The sequence below is a fragment of the Leuciscus leuciscus genome (genome assembly GCF_965113295.1).
Source record: "Leuciscus leuciscus genome assembly, chromosome: 6".
Classification (NCBI taxonomy): domain Eukaryota; kingdom Metazoa; phylum Chordata; class Actinopteri; order Cypriniformes; family Leuciscidae; genus Leuciscus; species Leuciscus leuciscus.
Window position 1 is genome coordinate 43,954,139 of NC_138730.1, and position 24,819 is coordinate 43,978,957.

The window sequence follows — 24,819 nt, forward strand, 5'->3', positions numbered from 1 at the left end:
GGGTTTTTGACTTTCTCTCATGCGGATCTCTTGTCTTGGCTCCTTTTACTCTGAATAGAAACATGAGCGGCTTTGATACACAGAAATGGAGTGAGTAGAAAGGCAATTAGCGGAACATACGTGTCCTAAAGGGGGCGTGGCTTAACGGCCCGGATCTTGTTTTTCTGTTTGATACCGCCGGTCTACACAATAATTCTTCTGTTTTAACTCTGCACTATGTATTTAATCAATTAAAGCTCTATTGAAGTTTCTCAGTAGTGAATTTTACCTGCTGAATCAGGAAGAAGCGCACAGTCGAAGTCACGTAAACCCTGTCTCGTCTCCTACAAACCCTTTGAAATAACTGTTCAAAACGAATTTACCTGTTAGCATTCAAATATCTCCAGTATATTAAAAGCGTCCTGATATCTGAATGCAGCTCGATGATAAAACAAAATATTATAAAAATCTCTTTTTGAGCCTTTAAGTGCCCCCTAGAGGAGGACTTCGGCCTCACACCAGCCGCCCAGTGAACTCTGATCTCAGCCGAATGAGATCTCTTAAAGGGACAGTTCACCCACAAATGTAAATTCTGTCATCATTTACTCACCCCTCATGTTGTTCCAAACATGTATTAGTTTCTTTCTTCTGTTGAACACAAAAGAAGATATTTTAAAGAATATTGTTGACTAAAGAGTTGACCGGACCCATTGATTGACAACTTCCATAGTAGCAAAAAATAAAAGAATAATAACTACTCTGCAAGTCTGGTTACGAACATTCTTTAAAATATCATCTTTTGTGTTTATCCGAGAAAAGAAACTAATACAGGTTTGGAACAATTTGAGGGTGAGTAAATGACGACATAATTTTTATTTATGGGGTGAACTATTCCCTTTAAAGGCACAGGCAAGAGTCAGATTAAAAGTAGTGCTAATATTGCTGTCTCCTTATAATAAATTGTTAGTCTTTTCCTCATTTATGGGATTTTGAATTAAAAGGATCTGCCAAAATGTTTAAAAGTTTCAGGAGGCCTAAACAAAAGGACATGCATTAAATATCTGGACTGCTGATTATCCAAAAACATCAACAATAACGATATCATTAATATAAATATATAAAAAAATATTTTGAGAAAATTGTCGTATAAATACTATATAATTTTTATTAGTCATTTTATTATTTATTAATTATTTTTCTTTATTTATAAATTATTATTGGTTTTCCTTTCATTATTTATAATTTATCATTCGTTTTTTTTAATAGTTCCAAAACAATGCAATATTCATACAGTTCATACAGATAAAACGTACAAGACTGAACTCAATTTATTTTTTAAAGATGGTCTTTGATGTTGATTAATATCCTTTAATTTGTCCATTCTGCCCTCTGCTGGACACTCTTCTTCAAACTGAATATCTGAGTGCGTATCAATCAGAGAGTATAGAAACATTTATATTAACTGGTAAATTCCATGACTTGTACATTAAACAAAACAACAACAAAAAGAAGAGCAAAACAGTTTTTGATTTCACAACCAATAAAATTTATTCAATTATATATTACAAATATGTACATCCTCATGTAACAAGTAAATATTAAAATAGACATATTTTTAGAACCATCGTTCAAAAGGCATTACGTTGTAAAAAATAGGTTTCGTTGTGATCTCACATTAAAACTGTAAAAGTAAGGGTATTTTTTTTTTCCTATTGAGAAACCACAACAAACTTTTTTCTTTTTCTTTGTTTTTCTTTTTTTCAAATGTGCGCAAGACACAAGAAGACGACACGCAAGAAGTGGATGTTACTAACAGACACGAGAATGGCGTTAAAAAGAACCAGGACCACTTCAGTAAACCTCACCACGGTACAACTTTTCAGAAAGGGGACGAACCTGCGAAAGCATGCACATTATAGAAATCACAAAGTCAAAAAACATCAGCTTTGATGGATGTCAAAGGGATAAAAGAGGAATAAAAAAAAAGAAAGAAAGAAAGAAAAAAAAACTAAACAGAAAAAGCATTTCAAAACACATGCTTAAAGAGTTAAGCAAACATCAACAGCAACAACGACAAAGAACTTCAATGTAAAAACAACTTTGGTCCATTAAACATTAGACAAAACAAAGTTTACAATCAAAATATTTATTACTTAAACTTTTTCCCGTCCTCTCAGTTTTCTTTCATTTTTTTTTTTTTACAAGTTAAAAACAATAATTACATGGCTATTTACAAATGCACAATCAGTATGTATAAAATAAGTTAAAAAATGAGGAGCACAATCTATACATAATCTATGAACACTCAACTGTAGAAACATGTTGGACTTGAGATCTCTTTCTTTAACAGAGGACGAAGATCTCTCTCTCGCTTTCCCGATTGGTGGTCTTCACCCTCCGGAGGCTGGTTTTTCCCAACACTCCTCTTTGTTGACCCCGTGGTCTACCGTGTTCTGGAGAGTGGACCTCAGGGTTAAGTGCGTTTTAGTCTAGGCCTGCCAATCTGTCGCTCGTATGGTGAAGTGCGTGTGGTCGAACCAGAACTAGAACGGCAAACACAGACTGAGCCGGTGATGCCTGGAAGTGCAGCGCTCGTTTGTGTTACACTTTTCTTTTCTTTTTTTACTTCTTTTATTATAAATCTGGAGAGTCTGTGACACACAAACACACGCGCACATACACACACACACACACACACACACACACCTCCAAAATCAAGTGCTTCGTGTTTATCACCCTACGCACATCTTGACATCATCACTTGTCATGGTCCGACAGCTACGAAACGTTATGTTGTTGTCTCCTTAATCTCAATCACCAGGTCATATCGGTGTCAGGTCGAAGTCGTCGTTGACCTCTACGAGAGGGATGTAGAATTCGGGAATCTCGAAAATGCTGGTAGACTTGTAAGTGGCGGGATCCAGTTCCTGCAGTTTTAGCTGCCACTCCAGCCGCTGAACCGCGTTTAACGCCGCCGCTTCATGTTGCTGACGCATCAAGAGACAAGTCTGCAGGAAAACACACATATGCGTCAGTCGTACAGATACAGTGACTTCTAATAGGTTAGCTTAAAGGGTTGGTTGAATATGATGTCACTTTTCTAACTTTCATTAGTGTGTCATGTTGCTGTTTGAGCATAAACAACATCTGCAAAGTTACGACGCATAAAGTTAAAAAATTAAGGGAGATATTTGCTTTTAAAGAAATTGTTGTTGTTAAAGAAAGGACTACAACAAACGGCTGGTAGAGACTACACGTCATTCCTCCCGGGTTAGTGACATCACCAACCCTAGAATTTACATAAACTCCGCCCCCTGAACACGATTTATAGATTAGATTATCAAGACAGAATATGCTAATCAATGACTAGAAGATAACTACACATAAGCTACATAAATTCACCAACTAACCATTCAGAAATGTTGTCTACATGTTGTCACTTCTTCTCGAGTCTCTCCATCATTGTCTGACTCCGGTTTAAACATAAAAGGCTAAAAGTTTGTGACATTTTCAGTGCATGTGTGTGTGAGGTAAAAGAACACGAGCTCTTGAAGCTCCGCCCCCTTTGCCGGGAGCAGCAGCTCATTTGCATTTAAAGGGACAGACACAAAAACAGTGTGTTTTCGCTCACCCTCAAAAAGTGACAACTTTATCATGCTATATAAAAATATCTGTGGGGAATTTTGAGCTGAAACTTCCCATACACACTCTGGGGACATCAAAGACTTACTTTACATCTTGTAAAAAAGGGCATTATACCACTCCTTTAAGACACACTCAATAGGGGATTTCGCACCGGATAGTTCTAGGAACTTAGTTCTAGCCACCAGGGTGGTTCCCCGAAAACGAATGGTTCCCCTAGGAACTTTTTCCTGTGGCATTCGCACCGCCAGTGGGAACTCTGAAGTGACATAAGCAGCGCTTGTTGTTGTGACTTTTATTTTGACGGCATGGCGAACCTGAGCTAACAGTGCTCGCATTCTCCGTGTTCATTAGTTTAAAATCTGTCTAACAGTCCTGTCTAATACGTTATTAGATAGAACTGTTATACATAGAAAGTAATGAAAGGTTATTAGCGTATGCTGTGTGGTTGATGCCCAGTGTTGCTGGCTGAGCAATCATGTATAGCTTGGTCCCCTCAAAGTTGCGTTGGATTTTCTCCTCAGCGTAACACCGTGTCCTAACCAGACTCGATGCGATAAGATTCCAGTGACAAATAATTTGTCTGTTCACACTGCGAGAAGCGTCAAAATCAATCAAAACCCACAGCCAATCAGAACAGCGCGTGGGCGGAGTCTTGTGGCGAGTGCACGGCACCAGAGAGTAATCTTGACGGCACTCGCAAGAAAATGGATAAGCAGCTACATAATCAAATTCACAAATATTACACCATTTAAACATTACTAAAAATACATAGGCTACTGAGATACTAAAACATTCTTTGTCAAATAATTGTTTGTTCACAGTTTGAATGTCCTTGTTTCCATTTGTTTAATTTCAAGATCTGAGGTGAATTATCCATTGTTGCTTTTACAGCTACAAAGCTGGAGCACTAAATGATATTCAAAGTCACATTACACGCATTTAACATTAAATAAAGCACATAAACAATACAATATCATTGCCACACTTTGTGTTTGTTGTTCCAGCGCGACGTCGCAGAAAGTTAGCTAGAGTTAGTTTCTAGAGTAAATATATAGGCTATAATCTGTGTGTTTACACTGCCTTTTTAAAAATGGCGGGTGCTGGTGTTTCGTGTGCGTTCGGCCAATCAGCATACACTGACGTCACGGATAGTTGCTATAGTTCTGGTTTAGACCCGACTCTGAAGTAGGAGCTAAATAAGTTCCTCCAAAAGGAGTTCCTAGAACTAAAATCATTCCTAGTTCCTGCGGTGCGAACACGCCAAAGACTGGGAACTTCCACCAATAGTTCTAGGAACTATGAAAACGTTTCTCAGGTGCGAAAGCCCCTAATGTTTGAATGTCATTGCATTAGACAACAAAACTTCATCTGTTTTTCAGAACTTCACTGTTTTTATTTAAAGAGGCCGTATTATGCTCTTTTACAATGTCTTGATTTTGTTTTTGGGTTCTACTAGAATAGGTTTTCATGCTTCAATATATAAAAAAACACTTTTTTTCCCCCATATTCTCCATTGTTGCAGCACCTCTCTTCCTGTACTACGACGTAACTCGCTGCTTAACTACTATAGTATGATGCAACATTGAAGAAATCAACTAGCTAGTCACAAAAACGTATTGGCGCAACTTTGTTGCCCGATCAAAGAATAAATATACTTAAATATTTATGCTAAGTGTACTACAAATACATGTATATATTTATGTACTTATTATAAATACCCTGCAATTGTACTTTTAGATTGATATACTTAAAGTCTGCTAAATTGGCACAACTAATTTTGTACTTAATGCACTTTAGTTATCCAGAAATAGTACTGGGGTTCAACTAAAGATATACTTAAGTATATTTGATTTTGAACTATTGCAAGTATACAATAAATATCTTGCATTTAAAGACATTATGCAGTGATTCTTTACTATCTTTACTAATAGTGATATTAAAACACATTTTAATCTTAATATTTAGAAATTTGCATTGTCGCACTGATATAGAGAATAACTTCCTTTTGGAGTGAAATCAACTTGATTTAAATGTTTAATTAGCTGATGCCATAACAATTATGCATTTTTAAGTATATGGCTAAAGTTGTAAAGCCACTATTCCATGATGTGTCTACAGATGCTGGTTGTTTTGTATTGTTTTGAATCGTTTGTTTCATTTAATTTTACATTTATGTCTGTTTTTGTACCTTCAGTTTGTCAAACTTGTCGTCTACATCCTGAAGCCAAGACATAAACTGCCTTGCATTGAACCGATCTCTAACAGAGGTCTTCCCATCATCACCCTGAAATGTAAAAAAAAGAAATTAGTAAATATGAACCATACTGTAAATGGAAAGACCAATTTTCTGAGGATTTAAAATAACTTTTTTTGTTTTAAAACAAGTTGAGCTTTATTGACAGGATTTGTGATCTGATGTTGATTACAGAAAATGCACTTTGCACTGCAAGTTTTTGTTAAAAAATTCAATGAATCCATGAAAATGTGTTAAGAGCTATAAAGTTGTCTAAACATTTTACAGCTCTTGGAATTTTCGATTATCAACAATTCCTGTGTTTGGATTTTTTATTCATGTAAAATGTCATTTTATTGTACTCTTACATACATCAAATAACAGTAACAGTGTTTACTCAGGTTTAAAAGTACTTTAAAATAATGTCCTAATAATGTGGCCACTCACCTGGACGTCCTGGGGCATGTTATATACTTCGGCATCCAATAGGACTGTACAGGCACTGAATGGAAGCGTCTGATTGGCTAGTGTTCTTGCAGCCCGATAATGAACTCTCAAAACCTCCTGCTCATTGGATACAATCAGCTTTTCCTAGAAGAGCAAAAACCTCAGTCATTCATTGAAGTCATCTATACAGCAACCAAAAAGCAGCAACCTAAAGCTAAAAAAATTAATCTAAAACAGAATAATATTTCTCTGTGTTTCTTACATGTCTACACTTGTAATGTCTATTTGATGCTTTTCTCATTTAACTCAATAATGACTTTAAATTATCTTTTGGGGGTAATTTCTCATCCGAACTTGATGTGCGTTTAAATTCCGATTAAAAATGTGAATCGCTTGAGAGTCCTACTTATTATTTTCAACCAAAAAGTTGATGGACCCCATTGACTTCCATTGTATTTTTTATCCTACTATGGAAGTCAATGGGGTCCATCATCTGTCTGGTTACCGAGATTCATCAAAATATCTTTCTTTGTGTTCAGCAGAAGAAAGAAATTCGAACAAGGTTTGAAACAACTTGGGGGTGAGTAAGTGAAGACTTACTCCTTAAATTCCTTTAACACATTTTCGCACAAATCCTCAGCATTTCCATCATGAACCCTTTTGCGTTACCCTTTAGCTCAGGAAACTCTGATCTAGACATTGATGCTCAGTAAATACAGTTCATTTTACACTTCCATTTACCCTTTCGATGCTGTGCTGGAGTCTTAGCTTCATCCGTACCACCTCTTGTTGTTTGAACATCTCCTTCAGTGGTTCAAGTAGAGAGGGAGGTGGCGTTATCTACAAGAGCAAACAGATTTAGATTTGAGCATTAGTTTCATTTCATTGTTCTTAGACTCGAGTAAAAATTTCTTACAATTATGACTTTTTCAGAATGGAAGTGGTGACCAGCTTACCGTTGGGATGCAGAGCTTGCTGAGAGGGTTTCCATCCAGCAAATAGGACCCGTTAAATGTCACATATTCATCGTAGTACTGAGGTGCTTGAGGAATGACACTACAAAGTACTTTCCTCTTCTCCTCAATCTTCTTGCGAATGTGCAAGTACTCATAATATGGGTTTGCTCTCTCCGTCTGGTAAGGCTGGATCTCTTCGAGCTTCAATGCATCTACGATTGCAGCCAATGACTGTTGCGCCTTTTCTTTGACCTGCTGAGCCGTAAGGTTCATTTGGGCCGGAGGTGAAACCCTATGCATCTTTCGTTTCCTTGGATGGGTCGCCTGCATATCAGCTTCTTCTTCAAGGAGTCGGACCTTGGCCCTGGCCCCAGATGTATCACAATCTCTCTCCGCGATGGATATCGGGGAGGAACTTCCCGAGGTCGCGCCACTGTGCAGATCGGCCTGATTATCGGGATTGACAGTCGCACTGCTTTGACCCTGTTCTTCATTAGTCTGAAGGTCAGATTTCACAGGCTTCTCCTCGACAGCAAGTTGTTCTGATGTCTCAGCATCAGATTTGCTTTCAGATGGAGCTTGTGTCGTTGCACCTTCTTCTGAAGACAGGTCTTTCGCCACATCCATTTCTGTGATTCGGTTCTTGTCCGAAACATCTTCAGACAGCTCCATGGGCTCCTCAGGGACCCTTTCTGGACTGGCACAGCAAGACACATTAGTCACCGAAGCTGCATGAAGGCCTGGCTCGTGTTTCTCTGGCTGAGCGTCAACTGTATCCAATGGCTCACTGGAGAACTTTGAGATACTTTCGTCTTGCACAATTGCATCACCGTTTTCGGTATCATCTTGGACACTGGTTGTTCTCAGCAGGGGTTTAGTAGTTTCTTCAGAGCTGGACCTACATGAACCAATAGATGGACTTGGAGAGCTTGTCCAACCTGATTTGGTGAGGTTTTCCCCACACTTTTCCACTTTGTTCTCAGAAACAACTACGGGTTTCTCTCTTTGCTCTGGCCTCAAACTAGAGTCTGCTGTCAATGTCTGTTCGCTACTGGAAACGGGGGCAGTTTCCCATTGCTGGCTACTTGAATGCAAAGGTGAACTGGCATCAGAAGGATTTTGTGTGTGAGAAGACTGAAATGATGCAACAGCTTGTGAAGACTCCTTGTTTGATCCTTCAGTCATTACGACACCAGGGACGTCAAGCTGACCTAGACTTGCATGCTCTATTTGACTACTAGTGTTGCAAGACCTGCTCTTCTCTTGCAAATGGGTCTGAAACACACTGTTAGCCTGTTTGAGGCTACCTAGGTCTTTTGCACTAGACTCTCGCAAGTTTGGTGAAGGTTGAACTTGACAAACAGGTGTGACGCCTTCAGTTTCATTACTAGTCAGACTTTCCCTTTCTGGAAGCGCACTAGTAAGACTTTGACTGCTCTGAGTTTCCTGAACAGGGGACACGCTAATCTCAGTTGAATGAACCGCAGCTTGTTCGCTGCTTGGGTGTGAGACAATACTGATAATCTGAGACTCTTCTGTCGATCTCGTTTCAGCTGGTGACACCTTGGCTTCTTCATCCAAAATAGCCCTTAAGCATGGGGACGCATGCCTGCTTGATAATGGTGTGCGATTGCAGAGAGCCGTTTCAGGAAGACTGCTGGTATCTTTATCGTGAACAGTGGGTGATCTGGAGGACTGTAAAGTGAGGGAAGACTGCAGGAAAGGTGGCTGGGAATCTGAAGCTTCCATGTTCACATCAGAATCATATTCAGTTGGTTTAGGTGTCAATATGGTCGCGTGACAGGAATCTTCTGAACTTGCCACAGAAACCATGGACACTGATCTTGACATAAGGCCAGATTTTTCACTCTCTGGTATTGGAGATCGATTAAGATTGTTTTCCGTTACTGGACCATTCTTTCCCAAGGTTTTTGCATCTACCGAGAGCGTTCTTCCAATGGTGGCATCTTTCAAGATCTTCTCGCGATGCACATCTGGTGTGTCTGAGCTCTTTGACCGCGTTAGCTCCTTGGCTACACAAGGCTCACTGGACAAAGAGGACGATTTAGTTTTTTCCTTGCTTTTCTGTTTCCCAAGATCAGTTCCTGGACGCTGCTTTAGCCGCTCCCGTTCCTTCTGCTTGATTTTCTCTAAGTGCTTCCTATGCCACTGTTCAATTTCCTGGTCCTTGAGACTGAGCATGCGTTCAAAGCTGGTCTTCATGAGGTCATCGTTCACCAACCTCTTTTCTTTGGGACGAGTATCCTTTAGAGTAGGTGCAACCTTAGATTTGGAGTCCACTTCACTTGGTTTCGTCTTGCTAATTTTGCCATCCCTGTTCAGCTGGGATCGATCTTTTTCCTTTTCCTTGTGTCTGTCTCGCTCGCGGTCCCGATGCCTTTCAGACTCCCGGTCCCTCTCTCTTCTATCTTTCTCTGGAGGCTTGGTTACCTCTTCTTTTGATTTAGATGAAGCGACCTTATTGTTCTCACAAACGTAGCCTTTCTTCTCTTCCAATAACAACTTTAGATTGGAGTAGGAGGAGGAAGAAGGGGTGGTCTCTTTTGATTTCTCTTTTTTCCTCTTGTCAGAATCTTTTTCCCGTTCTTTTTCTTTACTGCGGTCAGATTTTCCATGATCAGTGGTTTTCTCGGGGGCTTTTCCTTTCTTTTCTGAACTCGTTTTATCTTTGTCTCTGTGGTCACCAGAAGAGTGCTCTTTCTCAGCTCTTTTGTCGAGCTTGTCCTTGTCCTTATTCTTCTTGTTCTCTTCATGCTTTTTCATCAAAGACGTTGCTTTGAGCTTTTCACTCTCTTTATGGCTCTTGTCATTGGGTGAATGTGATATATTTGTTAATTTCTCCTTTTCTTTCCATCGATCTGTAGAGTTGTGAAGTTCAGGCTTGTCAGCTAAATGTTCAGATTTTACCTTCTTATCTTTATCTGCATGTTTCTTGTCAGACTTTTCAGACTCCCGGTCTTTTGTTGGTGGCCGCTTATCAGTTTTCTCGCGAGAGTTCTTCTCTGGAGACTCCAGCTGATCTTGGTCTGCTGAATTGACAGTAATTGGTTTATCATCTACTTCTTCTTTCACTCCTGAACTGTGCAGTGAGCTGTCAGGAATTCGGCCAGAGCCAAGACCCTCAGTCCGATCATCAACTTCATCTCCTTTTCCATCCTTTACACGCTCCTCTTTAAGGGGGACCTCTTTTTTCTCTTTTTTAATCGTCTTGTCCTTATCTCGCTCCTCTTTTGGCCTCCTGTCTTTACTGCTGCTACTGCTTGAATGTTTGTCTTTTGATGCCCCTCGTTCCTCTTTAACAGGCGATGAGTCTGAGGATTTCAGAGGAGATCCGCCAGCAAGCATCTCACATTTGCCTGTGAGATCTTCGTTTTCATCACTTTTGAAGAAGTTCTCCTTCCAAAACTCCCGATCAAACTCCATGTTCCTATGTCCGTCCTTGCGTGGCTCTTTCTGCCGGTGGCGATTCCTCTCGGCCTCGTGCTCCTTCCTGTACTTTTCCTTCTCCTTGTGTTTCAGCTTGTGCTTTTTTACCACTTTTCCCTCTTTGTCAGTCTTCCTGAAGACAGCCTCAGAACTGTCTATACTGTTGCTTAGACTACTGTCTTTGAAAGGACTGGAACTGCCATCATCTCCATCTAAGTTAGGCTCCTTGTGGTGATGCTTGCTCTTTTCTTTGTGCTTGCAGCTCTTACTGCTAGAACCTTCTGTGCAGAAGTCAGACTCTGTGTAGTGGTTGTATTTGACGCCGTCCCCTGGACAGGACCCATCACCAATAGAAACACAAGTCTTAGCGTTCTCCTGTTTCAGTGGGGTTGTCTGCTTGTCAGTTTGGCTGTGGTTCAGCTTAGGGGACTTGACTACAGACAGGTGAAAGAGGTGGACCGATGTGTCATCCTTTGCACTGAATGACATTTTGAATGAATCTTCTTCCCTGACGCCCTTGTCAGAATTGTCGGACACAGTCGCCGAAGTAAACAGAATAGACTTGCTGTTCTCTTTCCCTTCTTCTCGGACTTCTTGGTTCTCCTTGTTTTTGCTTTGGCTCTTGTTCTTTTTCTTTTGTTTACCTTTTTCTTTCTGGTCCACTGGCGTGAGAGTTAAGCTTTCTTTCTTCGATCTACTGTCCGTTTTGTGACCATCCACACTGACCGACCTGGTAGGCGAGCTCCTTCTTTCTGTCGGCACCTCGGCTTCATCGCTCGAACTGTCTGAACTGCAGTAGATGCGGGACGCCTTTGTTTTTTTAGACTTGCACACCAGAGTTGACTGGTCGCTTTTGCTGCCTTGTTTGGAAGTATAGTGGTTCCTTTCCTTCTCCTCCTTCTCCTTTTGCCGTAGCTCTCGCCTTAAGATGTGTCGGTCATTAAGTGCCTTACTGAGGTCCTCCTCCTCTTCCTCATCCTTGAACTCGTATTCATCCAGCCCTGACATGGACGATGAAGCCTTCACTGTTGTCGATTTACTGTCAGAGTCCTTTTCAGCATCCGAGTACTCCATGTTCTCGTCTACACTGGATGGATTCACCGACGGTGGGTCCTCTGATTCTGTGACATAAAAAAATAATAGAAAAATGGAATTAATACAATGCTATTAAATCAAATGTATAAGAAATAAAAGGAAAATCAGTGTTCAAATAAATATTAATGCCAGTAATGCATAACCAGAACTAGTAACAATTTTAAAAAGGCTTAACCAATTAATTTAAGTGCTTAATAAATAATGTCTGGGGTAACCAATAGAATGATTTTTTTTTTTTTTTATACTTGACACTCGACTTCAATAGAAAAAAAATTCTCTGAATTTTGGAACAACGTTGTATGGATAAAAATCTTGACTTTTTGTCGGCCCGTTTTCTTTTGAATGGGCATTTACAGAAAGATAAAAACAATCGATCCTATGACCGATGGTAGTGCCGTGCTCTACTGTTTTAACTAGACATTTCTTTGATCATTAATTAAACACATTTTTAGCTTTATATAAAAGCAGCTGACAAACGCAGAGATGTAAAATACACTAAATATCAGAAATAAATGTTCCTCCAAATGGGTTAATAAAACTAACTTAGAGAACATACAAAACTATTTAGAAAATGGATATGACTTGACTTGGACTGTACGTAAGATATGTCTAATTGCATGCCGCAAATGTTGACAGTCCTTGTATTAAACCCGGAAAAAATAAAAGTTCAAAAGAAATACCAATAGCAACAGCACTGGCTGTCAACGTCTCTGTACCTGAAGAGCTCTCTTCTGCTTCTGACAGCGGGATCTCTCCCTTGAGTAATTGCTCAAGCTCCTGAGAGTCAGCAACATCAACGGGTCTCTCCCCTCTCTTGTTGGCCTGGAAGGCATTGCCTCCGTGACGTAAGAGCAGCTTCACAATCTATGAAAGTTTGGGAAAACATGACAGAGACAATATACACAGGTGAATCAGATCATCGGGAAGATTCACAAATGCTTGCAACAGATATTAGTCCATTTTGAGTGTATCGTCATCAATGTTTAACAAAAGTTTAAAAATGTTTAAAAGCTTTTAAAATCACTAGGTTGATCACTAGCTGTAAAAACTCACATCTTTGTGTCCGCTGCTGGAGGCGTCATGAAGCGGAGTGTCATCATCCAATCCTTGCGTGTTCACTTCCGCTCCTGCACCAATCAGAACCTTCGCCACATCATAGTAACCAAGGTTACATGCTTCATGGAGAGGTGTCCAACCTGAAGAAAAAATAAATAAAACTGGTTTGAGCTCATGAGAATCTACAACTTGAAGGAAAATTGGATAATTGCTTAATCCTATAGAGCCAACAGTATCATATTTGATAGGCAAATTTCTACGGCAAAAAAGAAAAAGAAAAATAGCCTCTGGCTAAAAGGGGTGTAAATCTATCCCATGCTAAAATGTGCAAATCTATTGCAAATCCTTATCAGAAAACAACCAAAATTAGGTATTCCGGTTGTAGAAAAAACATAAAAATAAAAAAAACATAAAAAAAAGATTGTGCACTGATGGTGTGATGACCCTCTTGTAATTGCTCCATTTATTTAATTTGAGTTTTTTGTTTATTACTAGTACACCACAGTCTGGGGCACATGAAGACATGCAGGGCTCAAGGCTAAGAATATTTTTTCAACAGATAAATACACTAGAACAAAGACAAATGAAATAATCAGTGCTTTTCAGGTTTTTCAGATAGGTCTAACATAATGTTTCAGGCACAGAAATAAATAAAAAGTCAATAGTGGTTGCATTATATGTTTTATATGCATAAATCTAAGCATTTAAATATCATCTTACCAAGACACATAATTAGGTGATATTTATGCTGATATTTATATGCATTTCACATTTCAAATATTGATTTATGCTTTTACAGTAGAAACTATGACTATATTAATTTTAAAACTCCTGAACTGTTACAAAGTAATCAAAGTACATGATAAGACGATTATTTAATTCCATAAAACATGAAAATGAACAACAGACAGCTTGTTATCCGGCGATGTAATCCTGTAAATGTGCATAAAACACTCAGTCTCACCTGCAAAATCTTTGACGTTTACATCTGCTCCAAGGCCGATGAGTTCCTTCACCTGCTTGACGTCCCCTCTGATGGCGGCCATATGCAGGGGAGTCTCCCCTCTCTCGTTTCGTTTGTTCACTTTGTCCTTCTGCCGTGTGGACGAGCTGCTAGCGATCTTCTTCTGCACCGCCGGAGATTGAGAGGGGTGGCTCGGTGTGGTATCTGAGATTACAAACCGATTAACCAGAACGCTAAGGTCATTCGGTTTATCTGAACTGTCAATCTGACCTGTCTAGACTACAAAAGAAAACGAGCGCCCTGATAACAAATGACTACATCATAACTCACTGATCATAAATAAACTGGCGGCTGCAGGTGAGAGTCATTAACTAAAACTGAAATGATTAAAGAAACACATTTCCAATAATTGAAATAAAGCTGAAATAAACTTAAAAATAAACATTTGATGGAAAACTAGCAACTAAAATAAATAAGTTGAAGTACTTAAATCACTAAAACTAAAATTGAAAAACATAAATCTAAATAGAAATACTAGAAATAAAATCAAAATGGCAAAAGCATATAATAAAACTATAATAATAATAATAATAATAAAAAAAAGTTCCTCAAAATGAATCCCATAGAAACAACCATGACAAAACAATAATGCATACAGTAAACAATAAATTAACACACATTATCACAGTCTAAAAGCTAATTCAAAATATTAATACATACTGTAAAAGTATATAAACAAAACTAAATGAACACTAGTGAGATATAAACACTGAAAACATTTATACACTCCATATAAATATCCTTATAATTTTTAAATACTGGCTTTTGACATGAACAAATAAAATTCAGGAGAGAAGGATGGTCTACTTAAGAAAATATGGTTACACTTTATTTTAAGGTGTCATTGTTACAGTGTAATTATATATTTAAGTACTGAGTAATAATAACTAACAACATGTACTTACTATAGGGTTAGGGTAGGATTAGGGTTTGGGTTAATTGCATGTAATTATGCATCATTTACTGATATTACTATGGTAAGTACATGTAACACTGTAAAATAAAGTGTTACCGAAAATATCAGTGACAACTTTTACCTCAGTGTAAAACCACCCGATGTTTAGCTATAAAAAAACAGTGCAAAGGGTGAAGAAAATAATAATAAATACTCTTGAGTTCATCATTTCCTACCTGGACTGTTGTCTCTCGCCGTCATCTGCATGACAAGTGCCATTTGCTTTCGTTCTGATAAAGGGTAGCCGAACAAAATGTTCACAGGGGTCGACTTCTTAGTCCCTGGCTCCTTCTTAACTTTCTTCTTATCTGGAACATCTTTGTCTGGAGCAAACAAGAAGACGGATGAACAGAGCATGAGCACCAGCTTTCCTCTTGCATTCATGCATCTCAGTTCCTGAAAATGTCAACATCTGATGCAATTTATGCCCTTTAAACAAACAGCTGGAGGAATTGCAATGGAAACTTTCCAGCCTGACAGACACATGCATTACCCATCTAACACTGTTCCCATGAGTCTCTGTGCGCTATTGAAAGGCATGCCATTAAAACAGATGCAGCTGTTAAACCGAGAAAGAGTCAGTGTGTGTGTGTGTGTGTGCTTCCCTGAACCGAATCGCTTTTTATAAATGACACAAATATGAAAAGCGAATGCGCGAGACGACTCCGCACATCAAATGATGCAACCAAAAGTCGACTGTCTCTCTGAGAGTGATGCAAAAAGGCTAGCTATACAGAGAAGGTCATGCGGAAATGGTTACGGAAACTAGATTAGTTTCAGCCAGCGTCGGACGGAGGGTCAGGAGGAGAGAAACAAATAAAGGCGGTGCCGATCCGTGATGCACTTCAGACCGTTGAAGAGTTTGCTGTGGTGTAGAGCTGCACGATTAATCGTTAAAAGATCGCGATATCGATTCAAACACCCACGCGGTATCATTTCTAAATGACAACCCGTCTATTAAACCTTTGACAAAAATCACACCGGAACATTCAAATCTGTGTTCGCGCTGCCGCTGACCCAGAGAGAGCAGTTATCATTTATGAAACGGCTTCACAAACAGTCTTTTCAACCACACAGTATCGTTATTTCTGTGTTATAAATACTCAAATCATCACAGAAGTACTGGGATAGTAAACCGATGTCTATGGTAGCGATCAATATAGAGCAAATCCCCTTTTTAAAAAGTAACATGGCGTTTTAAATAACGATTGTGTCGATTACATGGTTAGACCAGTAGGTGGCGGCAAGTGACTGTTAAATGCTTTTATCATTGAATCATTCATTCAAGAGATTTGTTCAAAAACGCAGATTCATCCAGTAATGAAACAAGTATTTATGAGTGAGTCATTAAATATATTTTCATTCTAATTAGCTGAACATTTAATTAAATAAAAAATTTTCAGAACCAGAACCATTTTTTATTTACATGTTGTTTTATTAAGCTGTCTGTTCAGAATCGTAGGAGAATCGTGATCTCTGTTTAAAAAAAAAAAATCATGATTTTCAATTCTTCCAGAATCGTGCAGCTCTACTGTGCGACTTTAACGGAGGCTGTTACCTGCGTATATCCTGCAGGGAGGAAGTAATCTCTCTCCCCACACATCGCTCGACTGCCCGGGGTCAGAGTCATCTACAGTGCAGAAGCAGAGAGGCGGGAGTGGGGAAGAAGGGGAAGGTTCAGGGTTCGAGAGGTGGATGGGAAGGAGGGACGGGAGAGCAGAGCACTGATTACACCCACAGGCTCCGCCCCTCACTCAAATGACAAATCACAGCACAGGATTCAATGACTCCGGGATGAATATTAAGAGCCACAGATGACATCACAAACCTAAATCCATTCCCATCCAAAAAGCAGGACATAAAAGTCTCAGCATAAATTTCACAATAAGCGTACTTCTTAAAATCTTTAATATTGGTTTTGTTTATATTAGTGTTGTTATCGATAACTAAAAACTAATCAAATAAAAAAAATTCGTAACTGAAAATAGAATAAAACAAATATTAGATGGAACATTTTTAACTTCTTGTATTTCAATTAGTTGCAAAGGCAACGTTTCTCATTTTTAAGCTTAAGTTACTAATATCACTAAAGCACATAAAAAAAATGAATAAAACAAACTAAAATGAAAAATTTTAAATATTCAAAATATTGATCAATACTATTATAGTATATAAATAATACTAAAATAAGGGTAGGCGGTATGACCAAAATGTTTTTTTTTTTGTAAGAGACATTTTTTAAATCATGGTAATAAATCACAATATAGTTATTTTTGTAGTAATTCAACAAAACAAAAAAATGAGGTAAATAATAATAAACATATTACACCAAATAATAATATTTATTTAAATTTTATTTAAATTTTTTATAAATATACATTCCTTTTTGAAAATGGCGGGTGTCTGTGTTTCGTGCATTCGGCCAATCAGCGTACACTTACGTCACTGATAGTTCCTATAGTTCTGGTTTAGACCCGACTCAATTTAGTTCCCCCAAAAGGAGTTCCTAGAACTAAAATCGTTCCTAGTTCCTGCGGTGCGAACACGCCAAAATCTTCCGCCAATAGTTCTAGGAACTATCAAAATGTTCCTCTGATGCGAAAACCCCCTTTTGTCTTCAAATGATGCAACTAACCACAGAGCTGGGACTAAAACAAGAGGTTTAGGCTCCATGTAAAGTAATGACAATTGTATGTCCCATGTTCTGATTTTCTATTTGAGGGGAAACCTATTGTGTTTTTGAACGAGACCCATACATTCGGCGAGGCTGGCTTGACTGTTACATAACACCCTCAAAAACCCACACACACAAAAAAAAAAATCCTCTAGTACAGCATGTCCAATAAAAACAAGTCCTAAAAGTGACAGGAAGGGGGCAGCAGTGAGACACACATACAAGCTACTAGAACTTTCACAGCTAATGCAAAACTGACCCGTGTCGGAGTCCCGCTCCTCGTTCCGGGGCGGACTGACGGTGAAGGAGAGCTTCCGTTTCATGGAAGTCTTAGACTTTCCCTCTTTCCCCAGGATTTCACTCCGATCCAGCTTCGGAGTTTTGGCAAACGGAGAGATTTTCTCTTTACTCTGAGAGAAAGACAGAAACATACACCTCGATATTTAATGGAAGAACATACTATCAGTCAAAAACATGTTCTGTGAGTAGACTTTTAGACCTGGACCACAACTTCTACTCGTATCACATAGTTGCAGACTCCTTGTCAGACCTCATGTAACAGTTGTTGTTAATGGTTGTGTTATGGTTATTTAATTTATTATTATTTCTTTTTATTTTTCTATTCTTTTGTTTACTTTTGTTTTTTTCCCCTCCTTGATGTGTATAAAAAAGTAAAAAGTAAAAGTAAAGCGAAAGTACTGTTTGCATAACAGCGTAAACACACTAAAATATGATTAAGATCTTTTGAGCAGGTCCTATTGATTAAATGAAATATTAAACTATATTAAAAAAAACGAAACATTTGGTAAACGGAGAGATTTTCTCTTTACTCTGAGAGAAAGATAGAAACATACACCTTGATATTTAATAGAAGAACATAATATCAGTCAAAAACATGTAATGTGTAACATAGTATGCACAAAGCCTTGATCTTAATATAATATACTGTTTGTGTAACAGCGTAAACACACTAAAAATAAGATTAAGATCTTTTGAGCTGGTCCTATTAATTAAATGAAATGTTCAACTATAGAAATAAATAAGAGCCACTGCCGACCCTAATGAAATTACTAGCAAGTTAATTGTCCTGTCCTCATCATATGATAAATACACATAGGATAAAAAAAATTTAAAAAAATCTAAAATTATATTTATATTATAAACAAAATTATATAAGTTAGATGGTTGAAAAAAAAAAAATATATATATTTTAATTTTAAATATTATTTTAAATATAATAATAGTACTACTACTACCACCAATAATAATAATAATTAATATTATTATTATAAAATGTTGTTGTTGCGATAATAATAATTATAAAATTATTAATATAATAATTACAACTTTTTTTTATTCATAAATAGCTTAAATCTTTTAACAGAGCTAAAAAAGGTACTGGATAGAATATTCCGGAATGATCCGACTCACCTTCTTCCCCGCTGTCTTCTCCACCATGGCTCCATCTCGGTCCGATCCTGGTTTGGCCATGGTGCATCTTATGACTAGCTGTGGCAGCTACGGCTCACAGATTTCATCATGGGCCTGAAACACAAACATATGATGCAAATTAGAACTGATACAACAATGCATAATTTTCAGTGATGAAATATTCGGCTAAATATGCATTACAAAAATGAACGTATGACATTGGTGAACATAAAATATCATCCAATGTTACGGTTGTTTAATAACCAGCATCGGATACTGGAACCAAATTATATTATTAAGACTTACTTCATAATTTACTTTGTTCTGTGCTAAGATTCAAAAGTATCCAATTAGAAAAGAATCAATGCATCAACTATATTTGATACATGTGCAATTCCAGATTGGAGCTTTAGTGTGAATATGGAGCCACAGATAAAATAAAAATAATATAAAATAAAAAAATAAAATAAAACCCAATTTCCAGAAATGTTGCGACATTTTGTAAAATGCAATAAAAACAAGATCATGTGATTTGTTAATTTTACTGACAAAAGTGCGAAGAACATATTTCAGTGTCAGTGTTTTCAATGACCAAATTAATATTATTTTGTAAATATGAAGACATTTTGAAAGAAATAAAATAAAAATTAATTGTTGTCTAAAATATGTCAGTCAACAATTATAATTCAATTTGTATACAAGAAAATACTGAGCATGTGCAGGTCGAATAATAATCATCAGCATTATGATTATTATTGAATATAGTTTTAGTAGTGAATATGATAATTTTGAGTATTATGACAATGCAAAAACTCAAAATTTTCCCATAAGACACTAAAAGCATAAATCTCAGGAACTGGAAGAAAAAAACCCCCAAAAACTCAACTCTTGACAGCAGGAGCGAGGAGAAAATCTCGTCACGAACTAGAGAAGTCTCCCTTTTCAAAAGCTGCGGGTCCAAAAATACATTTAAAACACAATCTGTCAGTGTAAAACCTCTGGGTACGGAAAACAACTGTGGGACGGCAACAATCATTCATCTCATAAGTCTCAGATCTGAAATTGTTAAGACAAGTCAGGAATAGTTTGGCAGTTCTCGACCCTGTTTGACATGTCAATTCAAAAGTGCACCGAAAGCACAGAAGGCCACAGGAAATACAAGAAACCGTCCAGAAACACATTCTAAGGGTTCTGATTGGTTCTTAAACGTGACCAATAAACAAACATCCTGGCTGCTTGAACAAAAATAATATTCAGGAAAAGTCTAATGAGACGGGTGTGTGTGTGTGTGTTTGGGAGCATGTGAGCTTTATTTTCCTGTTTCAGAGGTCATCCAGTGGGAACAGGACTTATGTTCAAGTCTGCTTCAATCCTTGACTGATTACAGCTCGTGTGTGTGTGTGTGTGTGTGTGTGAGATACAAAATCAAAAACGACTGACAGAGATTACAACTAGTACTGTGGCGGTACCATCAGATGGTGATACCGCAGCACAGGTACTGTATGATTAACATCTGCATATACATTGGCTAGGGTTAGGGTTAAACTGCCAGATGTATCGTAATACAGATCATTTGTTATCATTTTGATAACAAAGCCTAGCTGTGATGCAAGTAAACAGTCAGTCATGAAAAATAACAACACATTGCAATAAATAAATACAATAAAAAACAAAGAGACATGAAATAAACATGGCTTTAAGTTTTTCAGGTGGATCTATTCAGGTAAGAAATAGGCCTAGTACAGAAATTAAAGTAATCAAATGTACAATAACACTTGATAGTCTTCTTCGCAAAATGTAGATTAACGCTTACAATTAAAGCTACAAAGAATATACAGTCAAAAAGTAGGGGTGTCGAAATTAATCGTTTCTACGAGGCCGATTCGGTATCGGTTCAGTAATAGACCATAACCGATTATAATGTACTGACGCTTTTCTGACCTCATTTGTCGCGTACGTGCTTTGTTGCGGCAGCATACGATGGCAGAGGGAGGCCAGACACGAGTGCGAGAAAATTAAAAATGCTCCAAGCCTCCAACTACTTTAAAAGCCTACATCTGAGCACATTTCGGCTTTTATGAACAACCTGGTAAGCACGACCTGCAGAAGACGCGCTGTGTGCGCTCATGTCACGCACAAATAGAATATGCAGGAGGTAATACCACTAACTTGATAAAACATGAGCTCCAACGTCACCCGAATCCACAGCCAAAAATAAATCACCCACCCGCCCCAATAATTTTCTCTGATTTAAGTATCCGCACCCGATGGTCAAATTACAATAATTCTGTGTTGTTACGCGTGATTATAAATGGATGATCGTCACCTTCAACAGCGGACTCGGCGACGGTTGATGCGCGCATCTCTAATGGTAGCATAATACACTGATGAATGAGCGCTGCTTTTAAATGAACATTTCTTTAAAACAAAATTTATGTGACAGATTTCCCTTTTCTTAATGGCATAAACAAGCTTTACTCCCTTGAAACTTAAACTGGAATGTCACTGTTTCTGTCACTGCGACTTCCCGAACAGGCGAGCACTTTTTGAAGTAAAATTTTAAATTGAGGATGCGGTGCATCGTGATATCGAATTGAACTGAATGGATGACATGATAATCGTAATCGAACCGAACCGAACCGTGAGACCAGTGTCGGTTCACACCCCTAGTCAAGCCGTGAGTGATTTTCTCTCATCTTTTGTTCTTTGATTAGCATGACAGACGGCAGCAGGTTTATTAGGCTGCTGTCACTTTAAGAGCTTATGCACGGATCCAATATACTGTTACACAACATGCGTTTTCTCTCAACTATTTATTTTCCAAAACGAACTATATTTAACTGAATACTCGGCAAGACAGACATTGTATGTATTTGACCGTTAAAACGCAATAAGCCACGAAACAATAAGTCCACTTGGTACTCGTGAGCCCTTTGAGAGGTGGCTTTATATGAGCACCACTTTTATAGATTAGGGGTGGGCACGCTTTAGGTGTGAGCGCGAAACCTGCGGGAATGACTCAAATTATGCATAATTTGTACCCCTTGTACACAAAAAGGGTTGTACACAAAAAGTACCCCTTGCCGAAATTCAGGTCAACACCACCAACACTGTTCATCCGGAACGAATGAGACGAGTGAGTGAGCGGAGGCGGGTGGGTGGCGTGTCGCCGTCGGGGAGAGAAGAGAGTGAGAATGCCCAGCTGGTATCGGTGTATCAATACAGAAAAGTATAAGTTTAAGATATTCCAGTATAGATATGTATCGAAGTATCGATATTTTTGACAACACTAATATCGAGAGCGATTTGTTTCATTGACAGCCAATCAGAACCATCCTTTTGTTTTAAAGCGACAAAAGACAAAACTGCAGTGCACTTAAAATAAACAGAACTTTATTGTTTGCTGATGTGGACACTAATACTATTAAATAAATAAATAAATAAATACTATTTAATAATAATAAAATTAATAAAATTAATTAATAAAAATGATCAGCAGGGCTGGTTCTTTGAGGTACATGGTATATAAACATTTATGTGCACTAACTTGCATTAAAGAGTTTAGTAATAAAGCATTTTTCTGCCTATATTTTTACTAAAACATCTTATTAATAATTTCCCAAAACAATAACAATACATTTTACACACAGCTGTGTTAAAGTCACATTTGAGTTGACCGAAGCATCTCCACTGTTGCTTTACGGCTACAGTAAACCATGTGTCTGTATATGTCTTTGCATCAACACAATCTAAAGAGCCTAAAGAACAAGGAGGCGTTTACATATCAAACCAAGCCTCGTCTTTACATTCGTTCTGCGATTTCTCTCAAAGCAACAAACGAGAGAGTCAACAATTAGAGAGCATCTGATACTGACGGCCGGGTCTCTTCTGGATGAAAAGCAAATCAGCAGAGACCCACAGACCTAAACAATACCTTCCCCGATAGACTCGTGATGCGAACAGATGAACACAGAGCAGAGGCTCCTGGGAAAGAACATTTCCACGACACCTGACACCCAGTGGGACTGAGTAAAAACCAGCTGAGTCACTCTCTCTGAGAAAAAAAAGAGGCGGTGAGGAGAAAAGAGCTGCAGTGTCCGTGTGTGTGTGCATCATCAGTGTGGGACAAATGTGTTACAACTACACCACAAGATTTCCTGCGCTCAGTGTTTCAGCTTACAACCGTGACACACAGCCTCTTAAACCCAATAATCCATCCGTCTCTGAAGTTTCACTCTCAGCGAACAAGTTATAACGGGACTAAGTAAGCTTTTTAAAACCAGTTTAAATCATGCTCAAACCAAACCCATTTAGAAATAAGCCAATGAGTTCATTCAACTGTGCTTTTTATATGATCTAGATATAGACAATATAGGCTTTTATATTTTTATGAACCGATATCTATTCTTAAATCCCAAGAATCGATTAGTCATCCTGTTTTCAGTTGATGAATGAATGTAACATTGTAGCGCGCATCCCATCCAATAAAATCGCAATAATCTTTGTTTTCAAATTACATCCATTTTCTTACGAAATTCAAAAACATAAATATCGTGTTGGCGCTGTGGCATGAGATCGCTCTGGCTCAGCTCAGCTCTAGAGAAGCACATGATCTTCTCTTCCGCCTTAATAACACCAGTTACCGCGCGAAATAAACATGAATGAGCATCTAAAAGTGTGTTAAAAGATAGAGTACAACTTATCGAAGTCCGTATCATGTGACATGGAGTCGCTCAATCAGTGTTTCAACCGTGGAAAGACGTCAGTAAAACAGCTTGTAAACAATGTCATGTAACGTCACATTTACCTCAGAAAAACCATATCCAGTGACCATAAACTCGTTAGTCAGCTAGAAAAATTAACTCTAGAGAGGAGCATTTTGCTAAATATATGCACCATATTACATATTCTTATAATTTTTAATATTCTTACATTTTTAATGCATGTTTGAATAAATCTGGCAGGTTTTTATGACAGCCACCATTTAAATTGTTTATATTTCATATAACTTTATTATTATAAAAATAAATAAAAGTGTAATTTAAGTGTTTGTATACAAATCAGTTCATTTTTACCTTCAATATTATAGTAGGCTAATGAAGCCTATAGGCTACTCAGGGAACTACACTAACCTTTTCCACTGGTGGCACTTGCGCTACTAACTTTTTCAGTTACTGGCGCAAAACATGATTTGGTCGCACAAATTATTTATAGTAAGCCGCTCTGGATAATAATGAACAATAATGAAACTGTATTGCATACAGATGTGCTTTTTATTTTACTTGCCATCTTTTAAACCACATGCCTTCTTGTTTTTGTTTTCTTTAACATTGGTTGGGATAGATTTACTGCAATAGAAAATACAGTACACAGTAAAGTGCAAAATGGATTTCAACATGCTATGGTTGGCACAGATGGGCAGACTCCTGAACTCTTAAGTAGTGATGCACCGATGTGAAAATTGTGGCCGATACCGATAATAACCGATATTAATATTGCTGTTATGGCCGATACCGATATCAATATCTCTGTATAGAAAACAAATTTACTGATAATCAAATAAAGAGATATTTTCCAAAACATGTTTTCTTTTTTTCTTTAGAAATGACTTATGTTGGGCACCTTTACCTGTGTGCAAAATATGTCACACATAGGACACACATGCATTATATTGCATTGCATATAATGTGTGCTGGTCAACTTGTCTAAAATTAAGAAACCCCTAGAAAACAGTAAAAAAAAACACACACAAAAAACAGGTGTACAATAAAGATAGGCTACTTAATTTATTATTCCAATAACCAAATATGATACTAAATAGCACAGGGAAAAGGGCTTCTATTTGTGACGTGCTGTCTTTGCGTTTGAACATTGCAC

General features: G+C 37.9%; 1 protein-coding gene across 3 annotated transcripts in view; it reads right to left on the reverse strand.

Moving 5' to 3' along the window:
• Positions 1-1,501: 1,501 nt before the first annotated feature.
• ankrd12 (ankyrin repeat domain 12) overlaps positions 1,502-24,819 on the reverse strand; it is a 62,218-nt gene continuing 38,900 nt past the window's right edge. The window contains exons 2-14 of one of the 3 annotated variants that reach the window (XR_014206755.1): positions 18,943-19,056; positions 17,771-17,921; positions 16,396-16,467; positions 15,014-15,160; positions 13,823-14,026; positions 12,856-12,998; positions 12,519-12,666; positions 7,261-11,828; positions 7,046-7,144; positions 6,305-6,448; positions 5,813-5,908; positions 2,725-2,987; positions 1,502-2,522 (exon numbers count right to left, since the gene is read on the reverse strand). Coding sequence is in view for 2 of the 3 variants with exons in the window: in XM_082172901.1 (XP_082029027.1) it covers positions 2,802-2,987; positions 5,813-5,908; positions 6,305-6,448; positions 7,046-7,144; positions 7,261-11,828; positions 12,519-12,666; positions 12,856-12,998; positions 13,823-14,026; positions 15,014-15,160; positions 16,396-16,467; positions 17,771-17,921; positions 18,943-19,002 (6,018 nt within the window). In the remaining variant the exon portion in view is untranslated. Of the gene's footprint in view, positions 2,988-5,812; positions 5,909-6,304; positions 6,449-7,045; positions 7,145-7,260; positions 11,829-12,518; positions 12,667-12,855; positions 12,999-13,822; positions 14,027-15,013; positions 15,161-16,395; positions 16,468-17,770; positions 17,922-18,942; positions 19,057-24,819 lie in introns of all 3 variants that reach the window. The other 2 variants (XM_082172901.1, XM_082172902.1) reach the window with 2 other exon arrangements.